The sequence below is a fragment of the Mauremys mutica genome, chromosome 11 (assembly GCF_020497125.1).
Source record: "Mauremys mutica isolate MM-2020 ecotype Southern chromosome 11, ASM2049712v1, whole genome shotgun sequence".
NCBI lineage: Eukaryota > Metazoa > Chordata > Testudines > Geoemydidae > Mauremys > Mauremys mutica.
In genome coordinates, this window is record NC_059082.1 from 71,113,660 (window position 1) to 71,131,250 (window position 17,591).

The 17,591-nt window shown below is 39.7% G+C and overlaps 1 protein-coding gene across 1 annotated transcript in view; it reads right to left on the reverse strand.

Moving 5' to 3' along the window:
* Positions 1 to 1,368: 1,368 nt before the first annotated feature.
* Positions 1,369 to 17,591, reverse strand: part of USP42 (ubiquitin specific peptidase 42) — a 42,144-nt gene continuing 25,921 nt past the window's right edge. The window contains exons 15-19 of the mRNA XM_044978999.1: positions 15,646 to 17,172; positions 11,917 to 12,248; positions 7,847 to 7,938; positions 6,297 to 6,340; positions 1,369 to 2,855 (exon numbers count right to left, since the gene is read on the reverse strand). Of these exons, the coding sequence (XP_044834934.1) occupies positions 6,326 to 6,340; positions 7,847 to 7,938; positions 11,917 to 12,248; positions 15,646 to 17,172 (1,966 nt within the window). The 3' untranslated portion in view covers positions 1,369 to 2,855; positions 6,297 to 6,325. The remainder of the gene's footprint in view (positions 2,856 to 6,296; positions 6,341 to 7,846; positions 7,939 to 11,916; positions 12,249 to 15,645; positions 17,173 to 17,591) is intronic.

Sequence of the window (17,591 nt, forward strand, 5' to 3'; positions counted from 1 at the left end):
TCATATATAGAGCAATGCATATTTTTAAATTTTAATACACATCTATCTAGATATGCTTGCTGGAAAAGTTAGATCTCTTGTAGATGAGAAAACTACAAATTGTGGTTTACCAGTTTTTTTTCTATATTTTCTTGGAAAGCATTTCTATTTACAGTTCAGTATAAAGTTAATGTAAATACTGTACAGCTATGTATTGATTTGTTATGCATTGTACACAATTTGCATGAAAATTATGTATCAAGTCAGTCTGAGGTAATATGACTCTGTAAATCCATTGCAAATATTAATAGGCTCGTTTACCAGTAAGACATGTTTAAACTGTGGTGAGATTTCATTTTGAAAAATAAAATAAAGTATGAAACTATACAGCCATCCATCTCCTTTCATTTACTAAGGATAAAAGTACAGAATAAGGGATCCAACTGCTCAAGATTTTGATACAGATTAAGATTTAGCTTACTCCAAAAGCAGTTACTATGCAAGTGACTATCAAATCCAAAACTTCCCCTGTCTCAGCTCTGGTTACAGTGACTCTAAATTACTTAACTTCTGCTCATTCTGCCTTACAAACCAGACATTTTCTTTCATCATGTTAATATCCCACCTAGGCATTATTCAGTAAACCACTTAAGCATGTAAGTGCTATCCTGAAGACACTTGCCGCATTTGGGGCTTTAAATAGGGCAAGTGCTTGCTCACTTCTCTTGATACACAGGGTGCAAAGATGAATGACCTCTCTCTTTTCCTTTAATCAGATAAGAGAAACTGAAAAGGAAAATGTAGGTGTATCCAAAAGCCAGAGAATTAAAGTTTCAGCTGCTTTGAAATATCAGACATTGCAAGGCATGACATGGGATTTAGCCTCCTTGATCTTAGATGCAGACTGAGAGGTGTCAGCCCTCAACTGAAAAGGTAGAGTACATGTTAAAGATGTAATAGCCATTTCTTTTCCCTAAGTGTTTATATTAAACTCAAATTCCTGCCAAACAAACTTTAACTACTCTGAACAAAAATGACTTCCTTTATCAGGTTTCAGTTGCTTAGTGCCTGTTTAAACCTACTAATTCTCCACTCATCCAGAATCTTTCAGGAAAAACAGGTCTGTTTTTACATGAAAAGAATAAAAGTGCTCAAACTGAGTTTTCCTTCACAAGCTACCTTTGGCAAGCTATTTTACAAAGCTGGTCAAAGGCAAATGCATAGTTTCCTATGAAACCTGATCACAAACTTACTCTGTATTTAAATTTTTTTTCTCCCAAAAATTCTTGAATGCAAAAACTTTACCCTAGGCTAGTGGTATTTAGCAGCCGCTCTAAGGACCAGTTTTAGTGATGTTGAAAGATAGAAAACAGCTAAAACTCCAAGCTTTTCTGACCAAACAAGTAACTGAATTCACAGCAAACACAGTCAGGTAAAACAGAGACTGGAGAGATGAGCAGTAGCGGTCATTCCTAATAAGGGGAGAGTCTGTACTAAGATGAAGTTCTTTACTGGAGAAGAGCGTAAGGTACAAAATATGAGGCTTGGGGGACAAAACCAAGCAGCTACAAGTTTACTTTCTCACAACAGAGCTATTACTTTTCATGTAAATACATGATTTGTTGCCACAGGGAAGGTGCGGAGAGTCAGAAGTTTATTTATGACACACACTGTCTTAAGGCCTTCCACAGGGGACAGCAGGAGCACCTTAGGCAGTCCTAACTTAGTGGAAAATAGAATGGTATTAAGAACAGGTAGAAGAATTGTCATTCCCATCTGCTAACATGAATCAATGCAATCATTTCAAGGACAAGTTTAATTGAGCATTGACCACACCCCCTTTATCATCTGACATTAAGGCAGAGCTACAGTTAAGCTTTTCAGCCCTTCAGTGCACTGTTCTAAAGGGGAGAAGTTGAATAAATAACTCAAGAAGTAAACAGTGTAAAAAGCTCTTTTGACTTTCCTGTATTTATATACTATATAAATTTTACATGCTATGTATTTACAGTGGAGCAAGTGCTTTATCTTTAAAAAAACAAAGATCAAACTTTAGACATCTCTGAACAACACAGCTTGTATAAACCAGACAGATTATACAGATGAACTGTATTTAATACAGCTTCCCCACTCCATCTCCTGATGCAGGACCAGTGAATTATAAGTATCACAGTTTGATAGCATTTCATAATAAAAATAAAATCACAGTATGAATTTGTCTGTAACTTTAAAGGGACAAAACAGACAACTGAGACCAGTAAGTCAGGACAAGTGACACTATATAAAAAAGTAACAAAAACATATGGAGGGTATACAAATAGGCTCGGAGATACATTCAGAACTGTGTATGCTGAGTGGTATGTTTCACAAAGTTCCAAACCAGAACTTTTCTGTAAGTTTTTCTTCAAAGCTTGAATACAGCTAAAGTGTGAAGTAAATTAGTTTCTAGTGTCAGATATCAGAGATTCTAGTTATCTGAAAGCTTGTGAAATTTTAAATAAGTCTTTAAATTAAATATACAGACTGTCAGTTGTGGTTTTCTAGTCGCTTGCACCAGAAGTTTAACGTGGAGTAATATTACATGAATAACACATAATCAACCTGAGTCTGTAATTAAGCAGCATTTGAGATGTTCTATTCCAGGGCATTATTTTCAGTGTGATATTTACAATGTTCAGCAGTTGTAGAAAGTTTCCATCCTTTTGGATTATGGGTAAATTTTAAAAAAAAGTCTCAAGGTAAAAACTAAAAAAAGTTCTTCCATGGTAAAATCCTGTACAGTATTCTGAAGCACCAGTTATGGATTGAAGAGTTAATTGTTCTGTTATAAATATAGTTTACACTGTAGGGATGGCTTCCATCAACACACTTTGAATCTGAAAGACAAGAGGAGGAAGTGTCATTTCCTGATATGAAATTTCAACACAAAATCAGATTCCAAGGCCATTTAATCTGACCTATATAATATAGGCCACAGAACTTCCCTGAAATAATTCCTAAAGCATATCTTTTAGAAAAACATCCAATCTTGATTTAAAACTGCAGTGATGGAGAATCCACCATGACCCTTGGTAAGCTGTTCCAGGAGTTACTCTCATGGTTAAAAATGTACACCTTATTTCCAGTTGGAATTTATCTAGTTTCAACAGACAGCTATTGGATCATGTTATGCCATCGCTGCTAGATTGAAGAGCCCATTATTAAATATGTTTCCCATGTAGATACTTAGACTGTAATCAAGTCACCCATTAACCTTCTCTTTAATCTAAGTAAATAGACTGAAAGAGCTCAAATCACTGGAAGGCAGGTTTCTAATCCTTTGATCATTCTCATGGCTCTTCTTTGAACCCTCTCCAATTTATCAACATTCTTCTTGAAATGTGGGCACCAGAACTGCACAGAGTATTCCAGCAGTGGTTGCACCACTGCCAGCTATACAGGTAAATACCTCTCGAATACTTCGAGATTCCTGTTTTGGTTTCTTAACAGTTAAGGCCTGAAGCTGCAGGTGCTCCATATCATGTGTAGCTACAGCTCTGAACCACATATCTTAAAGCAGAAGGATTTCAAAACTGAAATGCAACCAACTCTGTCCTCAACTTACAAGAATGAGGAGTTTAATCCTAGGTAGGCAAACCTGGTTGGAATCTGGCCAGGACATTCCTAACATTAAACGCCCTGGTTTCATTAATGATCTATCTCATGGTCAAGCTGTCCCCCAAAAATGACACCTCCAGCAACTTGCTGGGGTCCTGATTTAAGAAGGACAGAGGGAAAAATGCCACTCAAAGTCAAAAGTTCTGTTTTATGCAGCACCTGGATTTTTTTAAGCCTCCAGCCCAATCACTAGCCAGCTTCAGCCATTTAGTTTATGAAATCTGACAAGTTCCCAACCCAAGATAATGGCTCCGTCAATTCCACTGTCACTCTCGTCTTGTACTCATATGTGTGTCCCATCAGCTAGTTAGCCCTATAACTTGGTTTGATTTTCATACCCTCTCCAAGCATTGTTCCATCCTTTGGAAATAACTCATCATTCAGAAACTGCTTAATGCTTTGTATTATCTCATCTTTTCTACAGTCTAAATCAGGGGTGGGGAAACTATGGCCCAGGGTCCACATCCAGCCCTTCAGATGTTTTAATCCATCCCTCAAGCTCCGGCTGGGGAGTGGGATCTGAGGCTTGCCCTGCTCTACATGTGCCATGGCACCACATGGCTCCCGGAAGCAGAGGCATGTCACTGCTTTGACTCCTATGCGTAGGGGCAGCCAGGGGGCTCCACACCTTGCCCCAGCCCCAAGTGCCGCCCTCGCAGCTCCCATTGGCCAGGAACAGCAGGGACAGCGCCTGTGGACAGGGCAGCATGCAGAGCCACCTGGCCACACCTCCTTGTGGGAGCCAGAGGGAGGGATATGCCACTGCTTCCAGGAGCTGCCTGAGGTAAATGCCACCTGGAGCCTGCACCCTGACCCCCTCCTACACCCCAGCCCTGATCCTCCTCCCACCCTCTGAAGCCCTTGGTCCCAGCCCAGAGCACCCTCCTACACCCCCAACCCCTCATCCTCAGCCCCACCCCAGAGCCCACCCTCCCAGCTGGAGACCCCACCCTCCCCACACACCCCAACCTGCTGCCCCAGCCCGGAGCCCCTCCTGCACCCTGAACTCCTCATTTCTGGCCCCAACCCAGAGCCCGCACCCCCAGCAGGAGCCCTTCCCCCCCCCTGCACCCCAGCCCCTAATTTCATGAGCATTCATGGCCCACCATACAATTTCCATATCCAGCTGTGGCCCTCAGGCCAAAAAGTTTGCCCACGCCTGGTCTAAATGAAGCCAACTGACTTCCTTAAGTATATGAAAAGGTTAAGATTCCTCAGACTTAGGAGGTTACTCTGCCCAGCACTGTCACCACAACAGTATCATTCTGCCTATTGTGCAGTGCAGTATTTTGAAGAGGGAATGTAATTTTTGGATTTTGTTACTGTAACACATTTCTGCCCTACACCACAATAAATCACAACACACACAAAAACAACACATTTGGTGATTTATTTAACACACACTTGCTTCCTTACCATATATTTTACTTGTCTGTACTGAACCAATTTTGCCACCTGCTGGCCAACTCTCATTCATTACAGACAAAATCCTTTAAAATCTGATTATAATTTCCCTCTGTGCTCTGCCTTCTATTTTCTTATCTAAAACAGGAAGATATTGGCTTTGAAACGAGGGCTGCACCTACACTTTTCCCATTAAAAAGTCCACATTTCTCAAACTGTGCTATTTGAAATACTTGTTAGTTCTTGAGAAGAGGAACTGATACCATTAAAATATTACCTATCTGTGGTAACTACCAGTGTATATATAGACATGGATTTTTCAATCAAATTAATATAAAGAGCTATATTGCGACTGCTTTGCTTCCTAGGGACAGAAATGGCTTGCTGGAATTTAGAGAGTAGCAATAGAAATCTGTAGTCGATCAACTTCTCACACTGAAGAAGAGGGGAAACTATGGCAACTACCTACATTTAAAGAATCTGAAGGCAGCCCCTGGATACCGAGATCTACAAATACTCAAAATATTTCTAGATACTATGAACCCATTTATACCCCTTTCCATTGTTAGCAGTTTCTCCATCTCTTGACCTGAAGGGACTTTTCAGTGCAGAACGCTACTCTTAAGCTATGTCTATACTACAGACCTTACAGTGGCCCAGCTGCGCCCCTGTAAGGTCTCCCATGTAGCCCCTCTATGCTGGCGGGAGAGCTCTCCCACTGGCATAATTAAACCATCTCCAATGAACAGCGGTAGTTATGTCAGCAGGAGAGCATCTCCCACTATCAGAGAACTGTCCACACCAGTGCTTTTGTTGGTGAAACTTAGGTCAGTCAGAGGTGTGGGTTTTTTTCATACCCCCGACCAACAAAAGTGCTAGTGTAGACAAAGCCTTAGTATAATTGCAGTTTTACATTAGCCATAGAAACAGCTGCTTGAAATAAATGAAAAGTCATTCCAACAGGAAGACTAGCAGATCACCACAATTTAAATCAAGTTTAAAGGCATGTCTCCCTGTGTTGTTAATCCAGCAGTAACACACAATACAGCTACAACTGTTGAGATGCTGAAGTTCACTTGTTAACTATGCTAGAATGACACTGCTGACACTCTTTGACCATTAGAGTGGGCAGTAAGATGCTGATTTTTCACCTCAAAGTTATATGCATCTTCAGGCCACAATTTGTTAGCAACAGAGCTCCCCTCACCCAATTGACAAGGACATAAAAAACCCGAAGATTGACAAATAGAACTTGCCTGTGGCTAGTGAGTTTTTTCTGCAAGGATTACTTTTCACTCACCTACAAGAGAGGAAAACAGGTTGGCAAGATCTCAGCTGTTATAAAACCAGTGTAATTCAGTTGCTATTTTACAGAGCACTGCTGTGCTAGTGTTGAGAAAAAAACAAAATCCTGGGTAAGTACTACAATCAATTGGTGTATACAGTGTAGTTGTAGCTTGTTGGTTCCAGGATATTAGGGAGACAAGGTAGGTGAGGTAATATTTTATTGGATCAACTTCTATTGACGAGAGAGACTAGCTTTCCAACCATACAGAGTCTCTTCTTCAGGTTTGGGAAAGATACTCACGGCCTGTCTTCACCGCCAATGTTAAAGCGCTTGTTTAGTTGCGGAATAGCACTGGAAGAGAGCTCTCCCAGCGCTATAAAAAACCCACCTCCGTGGAGGGGGGAGGAATAGCTCCCAGCACTAGTGCGCTGTCTGCACTGGCACTTTACAGTGCTGAAACTTGCAGCGCTCGGGGGGGGGGTGTTTTTTCACACCTCTGAACAAGTAAGTTGCAGCGCTGTAAAGTGTCAGTGCAGACATGCCCTCAGTGTCGCTGCTAAATGCAGGGTGGAACAGACCGTTTAGCATAAGTAGTTAGGGTTTATTCTAAGGGACCATTCAAAATAGAGGGGCCTGTTAACACCTCTGCAGTTATAGGACAAAAATAGAGTGTTAGTGGGTTACAGATTGTTGTAATAAGCCAGGGGCGGCCTGACCCTCCCAGCCACATAAAATAATTATCCGAAGTACGAGAGCCAGGTGTGGCTGCTGCGGCTTGGGGCCTTGCACAGGGCAGAAGCCCCAAGCCCGGCCACCCTGCCGCAGGGCAGGAACGCCAAGCTCTCCCCCCCCCCCGCCCCCCCAGTGTGGTAGGCAGAGATGGGGGGAAGTAGGGGGCTCCACAAGGCACACTAACTGTAAAAGAGCCGTATGCAGATCAGGAGCCACAGTTAGGCCATGCCTATAATAAACCAGTGTCTCTATTCAGTCCCTGATTTTTAGTGTCTAGCAATTGGTGCTTAGTTTTTGGAAACCACTCTTAATCTATACCCATCTACAGCAATACAAGTAAAATTAAATATTAGACTTTGAAATTAATCTGTTACTATACACATTTGGTATTTGGATACCTGGAACAATATCTACATTTCTCAGATCTAAAGATGGTACTAAATAGTTTATGAACATTTTCATAAGAAAAAGTTTTTAAACAAGAAAATGTCAATAACTTAATTTTCAGCCACTGATAGCTGTATGGGTCAAGTCTACGGCTGATGCCGAAGGGTTAAAAAACATTAATTCAAAACTATCTGGTATATTGGTGTTAGGCAAGAGCAGTAGGAGAGAGTCCATCACATATTACGTTTAGAATCCAAATTAGGACTGTATTTTTTGTTCTATATGGGAGATGTCAAATTGATCTCTTATGTTAATAAACATAGGGAAAAAGCCCGCAGCAGCCAATTTGTCTGTATTACTATACCCAAAATGAAATAGAATCACAGGAATTTAACATACTTTCCATCTGGTTTCATCTGTGTATGCAAAGTTGCCATCCAAAGATTTAATGACTGTGTGTCCATGGTCCTTATGACAAAGTAGGTCTATAGCTGAAATAGAAAGTGTCAATGTTAAAACCCACTTATCACAAACTAGCATTATTTTGATTAACAAGTCAGCACTCTTAGTATAAACAAATTGTTACTGGGGCAGTGTTTCTAATGAAGTGACTCATTTTGGCAGCCTTTGTTAATAAGATGTTTTATTGGAATGCTGCTAATCTGTATCTGGACATCACATAGCATCTCCCATCTTGATTACTGAAATTTTCTTCCCTTACTTCACTCCTTCCCGATCTGTCCAAAATGCAGCTTCCAAGTTATCTTCCTGATTGATCAGAGTGAATTTACTGCCCTCTCTGAATTCCTTCACTGGTTTGCCAATTAACCACCACATCAAGTTTGAACTACTCATTCGTACCTTTCAAAGCCCTTCACAACTCTGTCCTTATCTACATTTCAGACCTCATCCCCTAACTCAAATCCTCCACCAACTAACTATACCAGTTTCAATACCTTGTTAATCTCCTCCATCTATGTGCATTTGACCATGCCACCCCTCTACATGAAATACTCCCCCAATCCTAATTTGTCAAACTACCATTCTGTCTTCATGCAATCCCAAGAAAGTATAGTCCAGTTGATAGAACATTGGACTGGGAGTCTGATTTGGATTCAAGTCCCAGCTCTGCAAGGACCTTGGGCAAATCAGTTAACCTCTATGCCTCAGTTTCCCTATCTGCAATATGGTCATGATACTGATCCAGATTTATGAAGTAATTTCAAATCGTCAGATAAAAAGAATTATAAAAGTAAAGTATTATTAAAAACCTACTACTTCAAGGACCTTAATTGAGTTTATACAGCAATTAATAAAACAACTAATACATCCGCACAGGGAGACTTCTAATGTGTCCAATCTTAAGTCTTTCTTAATTCTTGACCTCTTTGGAGCAGCGATTCTCTGCGTGGTGCATTGCTGACCATCTTTTTGCTTCTGCCTTACATGGTTTCTTGTATTTACAAAAGGGTGGGTAATTTTTTTTTTTTAAGAAAAGTCAGATTTTTAATTTAAATAATTATTAAACCTATTTAAAATTAAATATGAAATTATGAAAATCTAAATTAAGGCCTCACATTTCTATAATCTATTAATATAATTTAAATAAAAAATATGGTGCATCTATGAGCCCTCCTCAAGTTTAAAGGAGATAAACAGTGCTGCCTTTTTAATTATATACAGAATCAGGAGGAAAATATCTAACTTCTAGGGCCAACTCAATCTTTGTAACAATATGTACTCCATTAAGTACCTATTATTTTCAGTCTTTACAATGGAGTGATTCACATTTTCCTAAATATCAGTACTTTGTTTGTTGTGCAGAAAAGCTTTTGCCTTAATTACTTTCAGTTTAGCTGGCAAATGCAGAGAATATTTTCTTTATTTGGACTAGTTCATTCAAAGTTGAGAAACTGAGTGGGAGCTGACAAAGTAGGAAAACTTGTTTTTCTCTTCCACTCTATAAATAAAAGCTATCTGGGAAAAGAGGAGATCTACTCATTGTAAAAACCTGGACAATAGGCCAGATTTTCAAAGGTATTTAGGCCTAAAGATGCAGATAGGGGCTTAATGGGATTTCAAAAGTACCTAAGAAGGTTGGGCATGCAACTCCCATTGATTTCATTGGCTGTTAATTTCAACAGGCATTATGTTCCTACCTTGTCCTTAGGCACTTCTGAAAATCCTACTGGGCCCAGATCTGCATCTTTAGGTCCCTAAATACCTTTGAAAATCTGGCCCACCGTAACTAGAAATAGTCTAACTACAGTAAATATTTCCTGTGTTTAATAAAATCAGTTCTAAATTATTTAATTTTTTTACACAGTTTGGTAAACTTTATACATCCAGCACATGTACAGTAGTTTTATTTAACTAAAAAGTGTAATTTTTTTACATTAAAATTCCATCCAAATGCACTTTAATACAAAGAATATAGAAATGAGCTTTTCATTTTCTAACAAAACATAATTAAGAATCAGATATATATAGATATATATACACACACACATTAAGCTATATAATTTCTTAAAGGTGTATAGATGCAGTGTATCCTCCTGTTTAGCAAAAGTATAAAATTTAGTGTAAAAAGCGATATTTGATTGCAAATTAGTATAACCATTTAAACATGCTAATCAATGACACTGAACCTTTCTCTAGGTAAGTTACTTAGAAGTGCAAATACCTAGGTTTTATACAGCATTTATCAGTAGATCTCAAAGCACTTGACAAAGGATGTAACCATCATTCTCCCCATTTTACAGATGAGGTACCCAAGGTTACCTAGCAGACCAGTGACTGAGCTGGGAATAGAACCCAGGTCTCAAATCCAAGCCCACTCCCAAATGCAAAACAAAATTAAAATCTGAAATTTATGTCAAGATTTCCTGTTTGCTGATTTAAATCAAGATTAGAGTTGGTGATTTGTTATTTTGATTTAAATCATCCACCCTTATTTCCTTCATCTCCTTTAGTCACAAGATAACTAATTACAACAACACTGTGCTATCCACTTCCTTATGCAGTCACCCATTAGCCAGTCATCAATGCTTCCAACATGGCCAGAGGAGTTATTACTGAACAATGTAAGGTTTTCCTCCCACTTCCCAGCTCAGAAAAGAAGGGATGAATTAGAATCCAATTTCCCACATGGTAATGTAGGTAAACACATCCATTGGTAGTTTTTTACATGGATTAGGGCCCTACCAAGTTCACGGACATGAAAAACGCATCACGGACCATGAAATCTGGTCTTGTGTGCTTTTACTCTCTACAGATTTTAAGGGGGGGACGACGACCAGCATTTCTCAAACTGGGGGTCCTGACCCAAAAGGGAGTTGCAGGGGGGTTACAAGGTTATTTTGGAGGGTTGCACTGACTTAAGAGCTGGGCAGCAGGAGTGCGGCAGTTGTTGGCCGGGCACCCAGCTCTGAAGGAAGTGCCCCACCAGCAGCAGCGCAGAGGTAAGGGTGGCAATACCATACCATGCCACCCTTACTTCTGCGCTGTTGCCTTCAGAGCTGAGTGGCCAGAGAGTGGCGGCTGCTGACTGAGGGCCCAGCTCTGCAGGCAGCAGCGCAGAAGTAAGGGTGGCAATACCATACCATGCCATCCATCCTTCTGCACTGCTGCTGCTCTGCCTTCAGAGCTGGGCTCCCAGCCAACAGTCGCCACTCTCCAGCTGCCTGGCTCTGAAGGCAGCACCGCCACAAGCAGCAATGCAGAAGTAAGGGTAGCAGTACCACAACCACCCCTACAATAACCTTGCGAACCCCTCCCCTACCCCCCTCAACTCCTTTTTGGGACAGGACTCCTACAGTTACAACACTCTGAAATTTCAGGATTTAAATAGATGAAATCATGAAATTTATGATTTTTAAAATCCCACGACTATGAAATTGACCAAAATGGACTGTGAATTTGGTAGGGCCCTATATATGATGAATAGTTTTGTGTAGAGACTTTGTTGGTCAAGGATTACTGGATTCCAAAATTTTTTGGACTTCCCCTTCTCCCCTCGCAAAAAAAAATAAAATTATAAAAAAGAAGGACACAAATTAGTATAAAAATATTTACTGTGCTCAGGAAAAAAACCCCAAGAGGCAAAAATATTTAAATTAAGCAGACTTGACACAGGCAGAATAGAAAATAGCAACAATGCTATTCTTCCCCTCCCTACCTGATGTAAGCTCATACAACTCATCAATATGATCTGCCCCAGGATTTCTTGTAATAAACATGCTGAGGACAGAAACTATCTAGTCAATAACCCAGGGTAAGTAAAAATCACTAATTTTATCTACTTTATTTCACAGATATACAAAACTGAAGAAATTATCCAACATAATTGTGTTGCTTGCTGTCTGGAAGATATGACATTGTATATGTGTTACAAAGCACTTAAAATTACTTTAAATATTTTTCTCTATTTGAAAAAATAGAAATCCCATTAATTTCTAATGATCTCTTACCTTTGCTATACTCTTTAGATACGTGATAGCTATTTTCTTGGCCTCCTCCTATGTATTTTGTTTTATGACAGGAATCAGCATCCCCTCCCTCATGAGGCCATTTACTCCCATGTTTACTATATTCTTCAGATGGAGGGTCATCTGTACAATTAAATTCTTTTTTCTCCCATGTCTTAGTCTCAGAGCCAGCAGCCTTCTGGATATTAGGATCTAAATAGTCAATAAAGCCCTCAGATTTCTTTGTATGTTTCTTCTTTTTCTTCTTCTTTTTCTTATGTTTGTGGATGTCAGAATCAGAGCAGGCCCCAGACAAGTCTGAATCCTGGTGGTGTCTGAAAAAAAAACACAGAAGTTAATATGAAAACAAATGTGATGCTTACACTATTGTTACAAACATATTATACTATTTATACATATATAACTTATTAATTTTTGAGGGAGTTAGGCACATGCATAGAAAATATATTATTGTTCTAAATTTGGCTACAGGTCATATCTACTAAAATCTGGCTGGCTAAAGTTCAAAATAAAAAGCACATTTTATTTTCTTAACAGCTGTGCTGCTGTTCCTCTCCTCCAGCATCTGTGCAGCTCTGCTGAAAACAGTGGAATACTCAATACATCAGGTAATGCACTTTGCCTAACCCTAACGGATCAGCTGTGTTCAGCAGCAAGGAAACAGTTAAGCATTCTCCATTTTCATCCCCAAGTTAGTTTATTTAGCTTGCCACTTTTGTCCTTCTCTCATGGGTTTCTTTTTCAAAAGGGAGTGTTTTAAACACAAAATATTGAACTCTATACCTATCAAACACTACACAGAGGTCAGCCCTCTGATGTAAGACTAAATTATCAAGATGATCACACATTGAAGTTCTTTTAAAAATCAGTTCTCAGTTTGTCTATTTCTCTCTCTCACACACACGGCATGCATCAGACACAATTTGCATCATTTGCCTCCTGAGGGAAAGCACAGCTCATTATGAAGGGAACCTTAGCATGTCTTCCCTCTCCATGACTACTACATACTTGCTTTTAAATTTCTGATTAGAAGGGAGAGCAATGGGATGGAGAGGAGAAATACTCAAACTGTCACTGGAAGATACTGCTTTTCTAGTTTAATGCAGGTATACTTTATTACATGTTATTTTGTATTTCCAACACAATGAAAAGTGTTCTGTATTCATGAGATGCCTTCGCACTCTATATACACAATGTCAATTAAGTCATTTTTCTGAAGAGTCAGGATAAGTACAGTGAACCCACATCAGAATACGAACCAAGTATCTAAAAATAAGAGACTAATAGTACTTATTGGGTTCTTAAATTAAGAGGGTATTACAAGAGAACAGGCTACATGTAGCCAGCTCACTACCTTTTTTTTTTAGTGTGGAAAAACAGTTTTGGAACATTAGAAGACAGAATGAATTATATACAGAGGCCTATGTATTCAGTGATTCCAGGGCTACAGAATTCAGACCCTGCTGCAGAAATGGACTCCAGAATCGGAGTTTTCCTTTAAAATAAATAATATTTCTAATCCTTATGGCTAAGAAAATAACTTTGAAATTGTAAACAGACAGCAGGCCAATGTAGAACAATGCCTGTCTGAGTCCGTAGACCTCATAAAACATATGCATCTCAGTCAGGATCCTCTGGACTTTGCAATTATATGGCTATAGAATATTCCAAGATGCCATGGAATTCAGCATTTTGCTACAACCAAATACCTGATAATTTATTTTCTGTCCCTCTACCCTGCCAAAAGCTACCAGTTGTGGCCAGCTTTCCCCAAAGGAGGAGATAACTGGATTACAGTGCCTGCTCCCTCTATTGTTCCACAGAGTCAGTCAGAACGAGAGCCCAATTTGCAGCAAGGGAATGGGAGGAATCAGAAGTGTAGATTGATTAACTGGGCTGACTGGAGAAAAGTGCAGCAGCTAAGCCCCAGGGTTTGGAGAGGAACCACTTGGTGATCAAAGCAAAAACTACCCCCAAATGTAATCACTGTTGAACATAATCATCCACCAATTTTAAGTCAACTTAATAGATTCTAGCAATGAACCATAGTTATGGGTGGGGTGGGTGGGAGATGGGAATGAAAAGAATTTAATGACAGCACAAAAAATTAACACTGCTGTGGAATGTAGTGACTATTGCCATAGAATTTGGTCCCATTGTGCAATAGAGCACACAGGGCCGTGGTTATAGAACACTCAAAATACACTAGTTACTGGCAACCAAGGTAGCCATAGCTCACTTTCACACAAGACGAAATAAGGAACTGTATAACAGAGTAGTACAACATTTTCTTCACTCCCAGCCATAATCATGGACTTCAGTCCATCAAGTGATCCAATTGGTCCATCTTTGTGTTTCATAATATTTAAAATCAAATTATAAATAATCTAGCAATTAAGAATAAATATGAAAGTGGACCTAAAACATGAGGCCATCAGTAGAAGGGTCAAAACATGATGTAATTTCTCTGCTACGACAGGAAAGCATTATCACATAGTACTCCTGAGCAGTGAGGTGCCATAGTGGCTCCACAGTTTAGTTAAGTTGCAAACACATGAAAACTAGCACTGTACTCCCTTAAATTAGCAATAAGCTTCACACAGACCACTTATGAAAACAAGGTAGAAAATTAGTTTTTCTTCCTAACACATACTTCTGTATTGTAGGAATTCTAAGCAATTTTAAATCCCACCTTTTTGAAGTTTCACTTGTGATTCTGACTTTTTGGGGGGCCTCTGAACAAACTCTCAGGATTCTTATTTCACAAGGCCTAAGTAAAGTTATGACTTGCTATAAGTTTCCTTTTCTGCAATAAAAACCAACAGAGGATATTACTGGTTTCTGTGGGAGATAGAAGGGGTTTCAGGCCTGCAGATGAGAGTGTAGTTGGGGGGGCTGTCAGATAAAGGTGGCTCCCTTGACTGTCTGAGATTGCTGCCTTGTGCAAGGAAGAATCCCAGTGCAACCATGAGCCTTCGAATGGAGGGGGAAGAGATTCTTCTTGGACAGGGTTTGCTAAGAGTAGTGGAGTCCAGGCAGAGGGCTTCAGGATCAACTCAAGGGTTCAGAAGACGGAAGAGAGAAAGCATTAGTATTTCCCTGCCTGCTCTACCTTACAGTCATGCTGTACTTCACTGTACCTGCACTCCCCTCTGACAAAAATACAGCTGATTTTGTTGGATAGAGAAGGCAGAGAAGCACTAGTGTCTCTCCAAACCTCCATTTTCTATACACATGAACTGGTCCTGTGCACTCCACACCCATCTAGACTTGTGACACGACACACGCAGCTTCCATTCAGTTAAAAGAAAAGCTGTATGACTGCACCTCTCTATTCCAGGCTACCATTTGGTGCAAACAAATTTAGCCCATCCCTACTTTGGGAGGAAACGTTGTGTCATGGCCTCCCTACCCAAGTCTGACCATAGCCTGTTTTGAAAAGTGTACAATAAACTTAGTCAGGGTCTGTTTACAGATTATTAGAACATTATTTGTTTGATCCTGTTCCAAAGCTCTCACACAACTCAACAACATAGTTTGATCCCATCTATGCAAGACACATCAAACTAACATGATCTCCCCTGACAGATTTTACAGTGCAATGGGCTCAGAAGCAATGGAAAAAAGGGGGAAGACCAGGGAAACAGCCAGAGACAAATTAGGAAGAGGAGTTTGTTTAGAACATTGTAAATAAAAGTTTCTCTTGCTTACCTCTCATCTTTCTCTCGGTGTTTATCTTTGGACTTCTTTTTTTTCTTTGACTTCTTGTGTTTTTTCACTTTTTGCTCTTCCGTTGGCTCACTTTCCAGACTCCTTCTGTGTTTCTTTTCCATATCACTGTCACTACCTTCTAGACTAGCACATTTTCTTTTTCTGTCTTTTAGATATGCATATTTGTGGCAAGACATCTCAAAACTTGAATTGTTTTCTTCAGACATAGATGCACATTTTTCATGGGAATATTTTTCAGAGTGCTGAGAGGGAACTGAGCAATTATATAAGTCTATTTTGGAGCTGCCAAAATGATGTTTCTCTCTCTCTTTAGCTACTGGTTCATGATTCCATCTGCCTGTGTAATAATAATCCCTGTATGACCTACTGTTGTAAACCTGACTTGATTTGTCGTAGTCTCTGTCCCCATGAAAGAATTTTCTCTCTCTACCATCTCTTGCTGCATAAGAAGGATGATAATCATTGTAATATCTGCACTTGTCCCATCTCCTTGGTATATCTTGGTAATATCTTTCCCTACTCCAAGATCTTTCCCTTTTAGAATGGTAATATCTACTTCTCTCCTGATCAGTTTTCCCTCTACTTCGGGATCTATAATAGGTGTATTTTCCTAAACTCCTGCCATTATCAGGGCTGTTTCTTTCACTATGCATAAGTTTGTACTTATTTCCATTGCAGTGCTCCTGCTTATAGCGATCTTGCTTCATACTCTCCTTGCTGTAGGATTGCATTTTTCTGGAATAATCCTCATCTGGTTTGCGTTTGGTTTGCTTCTCCTGCTCTTCACTTTCAGAGCGCTCTCTTTTAGTACGGTAATGCCCTTTGTCAATTTTTTTGGGGGTGCAATTTTTTTCTTTAACTGGAGAATGAGACTTAAATTTTTGCCTATCCTTATTTTCTTCACATATTTCATTACCATCCAGTCCATCATTTTCTTTAGAATAATGACTCTCTAAAACTTTATCCAACCTTGTAGCAGAAGAGTCATTAGTAGGTAGTCCATCTGTGTAACTATTAGCACTTTCCTTTGTTTCTTGGCATTCATCTATAATGTTTAGAGCTGCAAGTTTTTTAGAACTACATTCACTGTCAGACTTTAGGAAGGGGCTTTGCCCCAATTTCTCTGCAGTCTCAGCAGACCCTCTGATGTGCAGAGGACTCTCCTTCAAAGTCATTTTTACCTCTTGTGTTCCTCTTATCTTATCTGCATAATCCTTGGGATCACACTGTTTAGAGAATTCATCATCAATTCCCAGGGATATTTTCTTAGTGTTACACTGACCACTGATATCAGAATGTGCATTATCAGTTTTTGATACAATACTTTCGGCAATTTCTTCTTTGGTAGAAATGGTCTCAGCATCTGATGTAGTAAAGGGATTCTGGACATTGCAGCTAAGGTTAGCGGGAACTTTACTAGACTTCTCATAGGAAACAGTATTGTTGCCACTCACTAAAGTTTCTATATGACCATCATTTTCAGAAGTTTTTTCAAGTCCAGTTGCACTGCACAAAATAGAAATGTATTTGTGACTTTCAGCAGAAACAAGAAATACTCTACATGATGACTGTTAAGAGTAAAATCCTTTTCATCGGTAAACATCTGACTCCTGGAAAACTCTGAAAGACATTCTGTTTAGAAACACATTTACTTATAATATATTCCCTTCGCACAGGGAAGCTCTTTTGCTTGCTTTTCTATGTGCAACACGTCAGGAGCACCTATCCTGTCAGTTCTCCTACTTCCCCTCCATCTATTTGCTGCGTTGACTCATGCCCATGCTCACTATGCTTGCCCTTACCCACAATAAAACCGTTGTAATAGTGGGTTTCCCTCTCCCTCCCTCCCAGAGGCAAGGGAAGACAGGTGGCAGGAATTTACACTCACCTGGTCAGTGTCCTAGCAGAGCAGCTGGGATTACTCC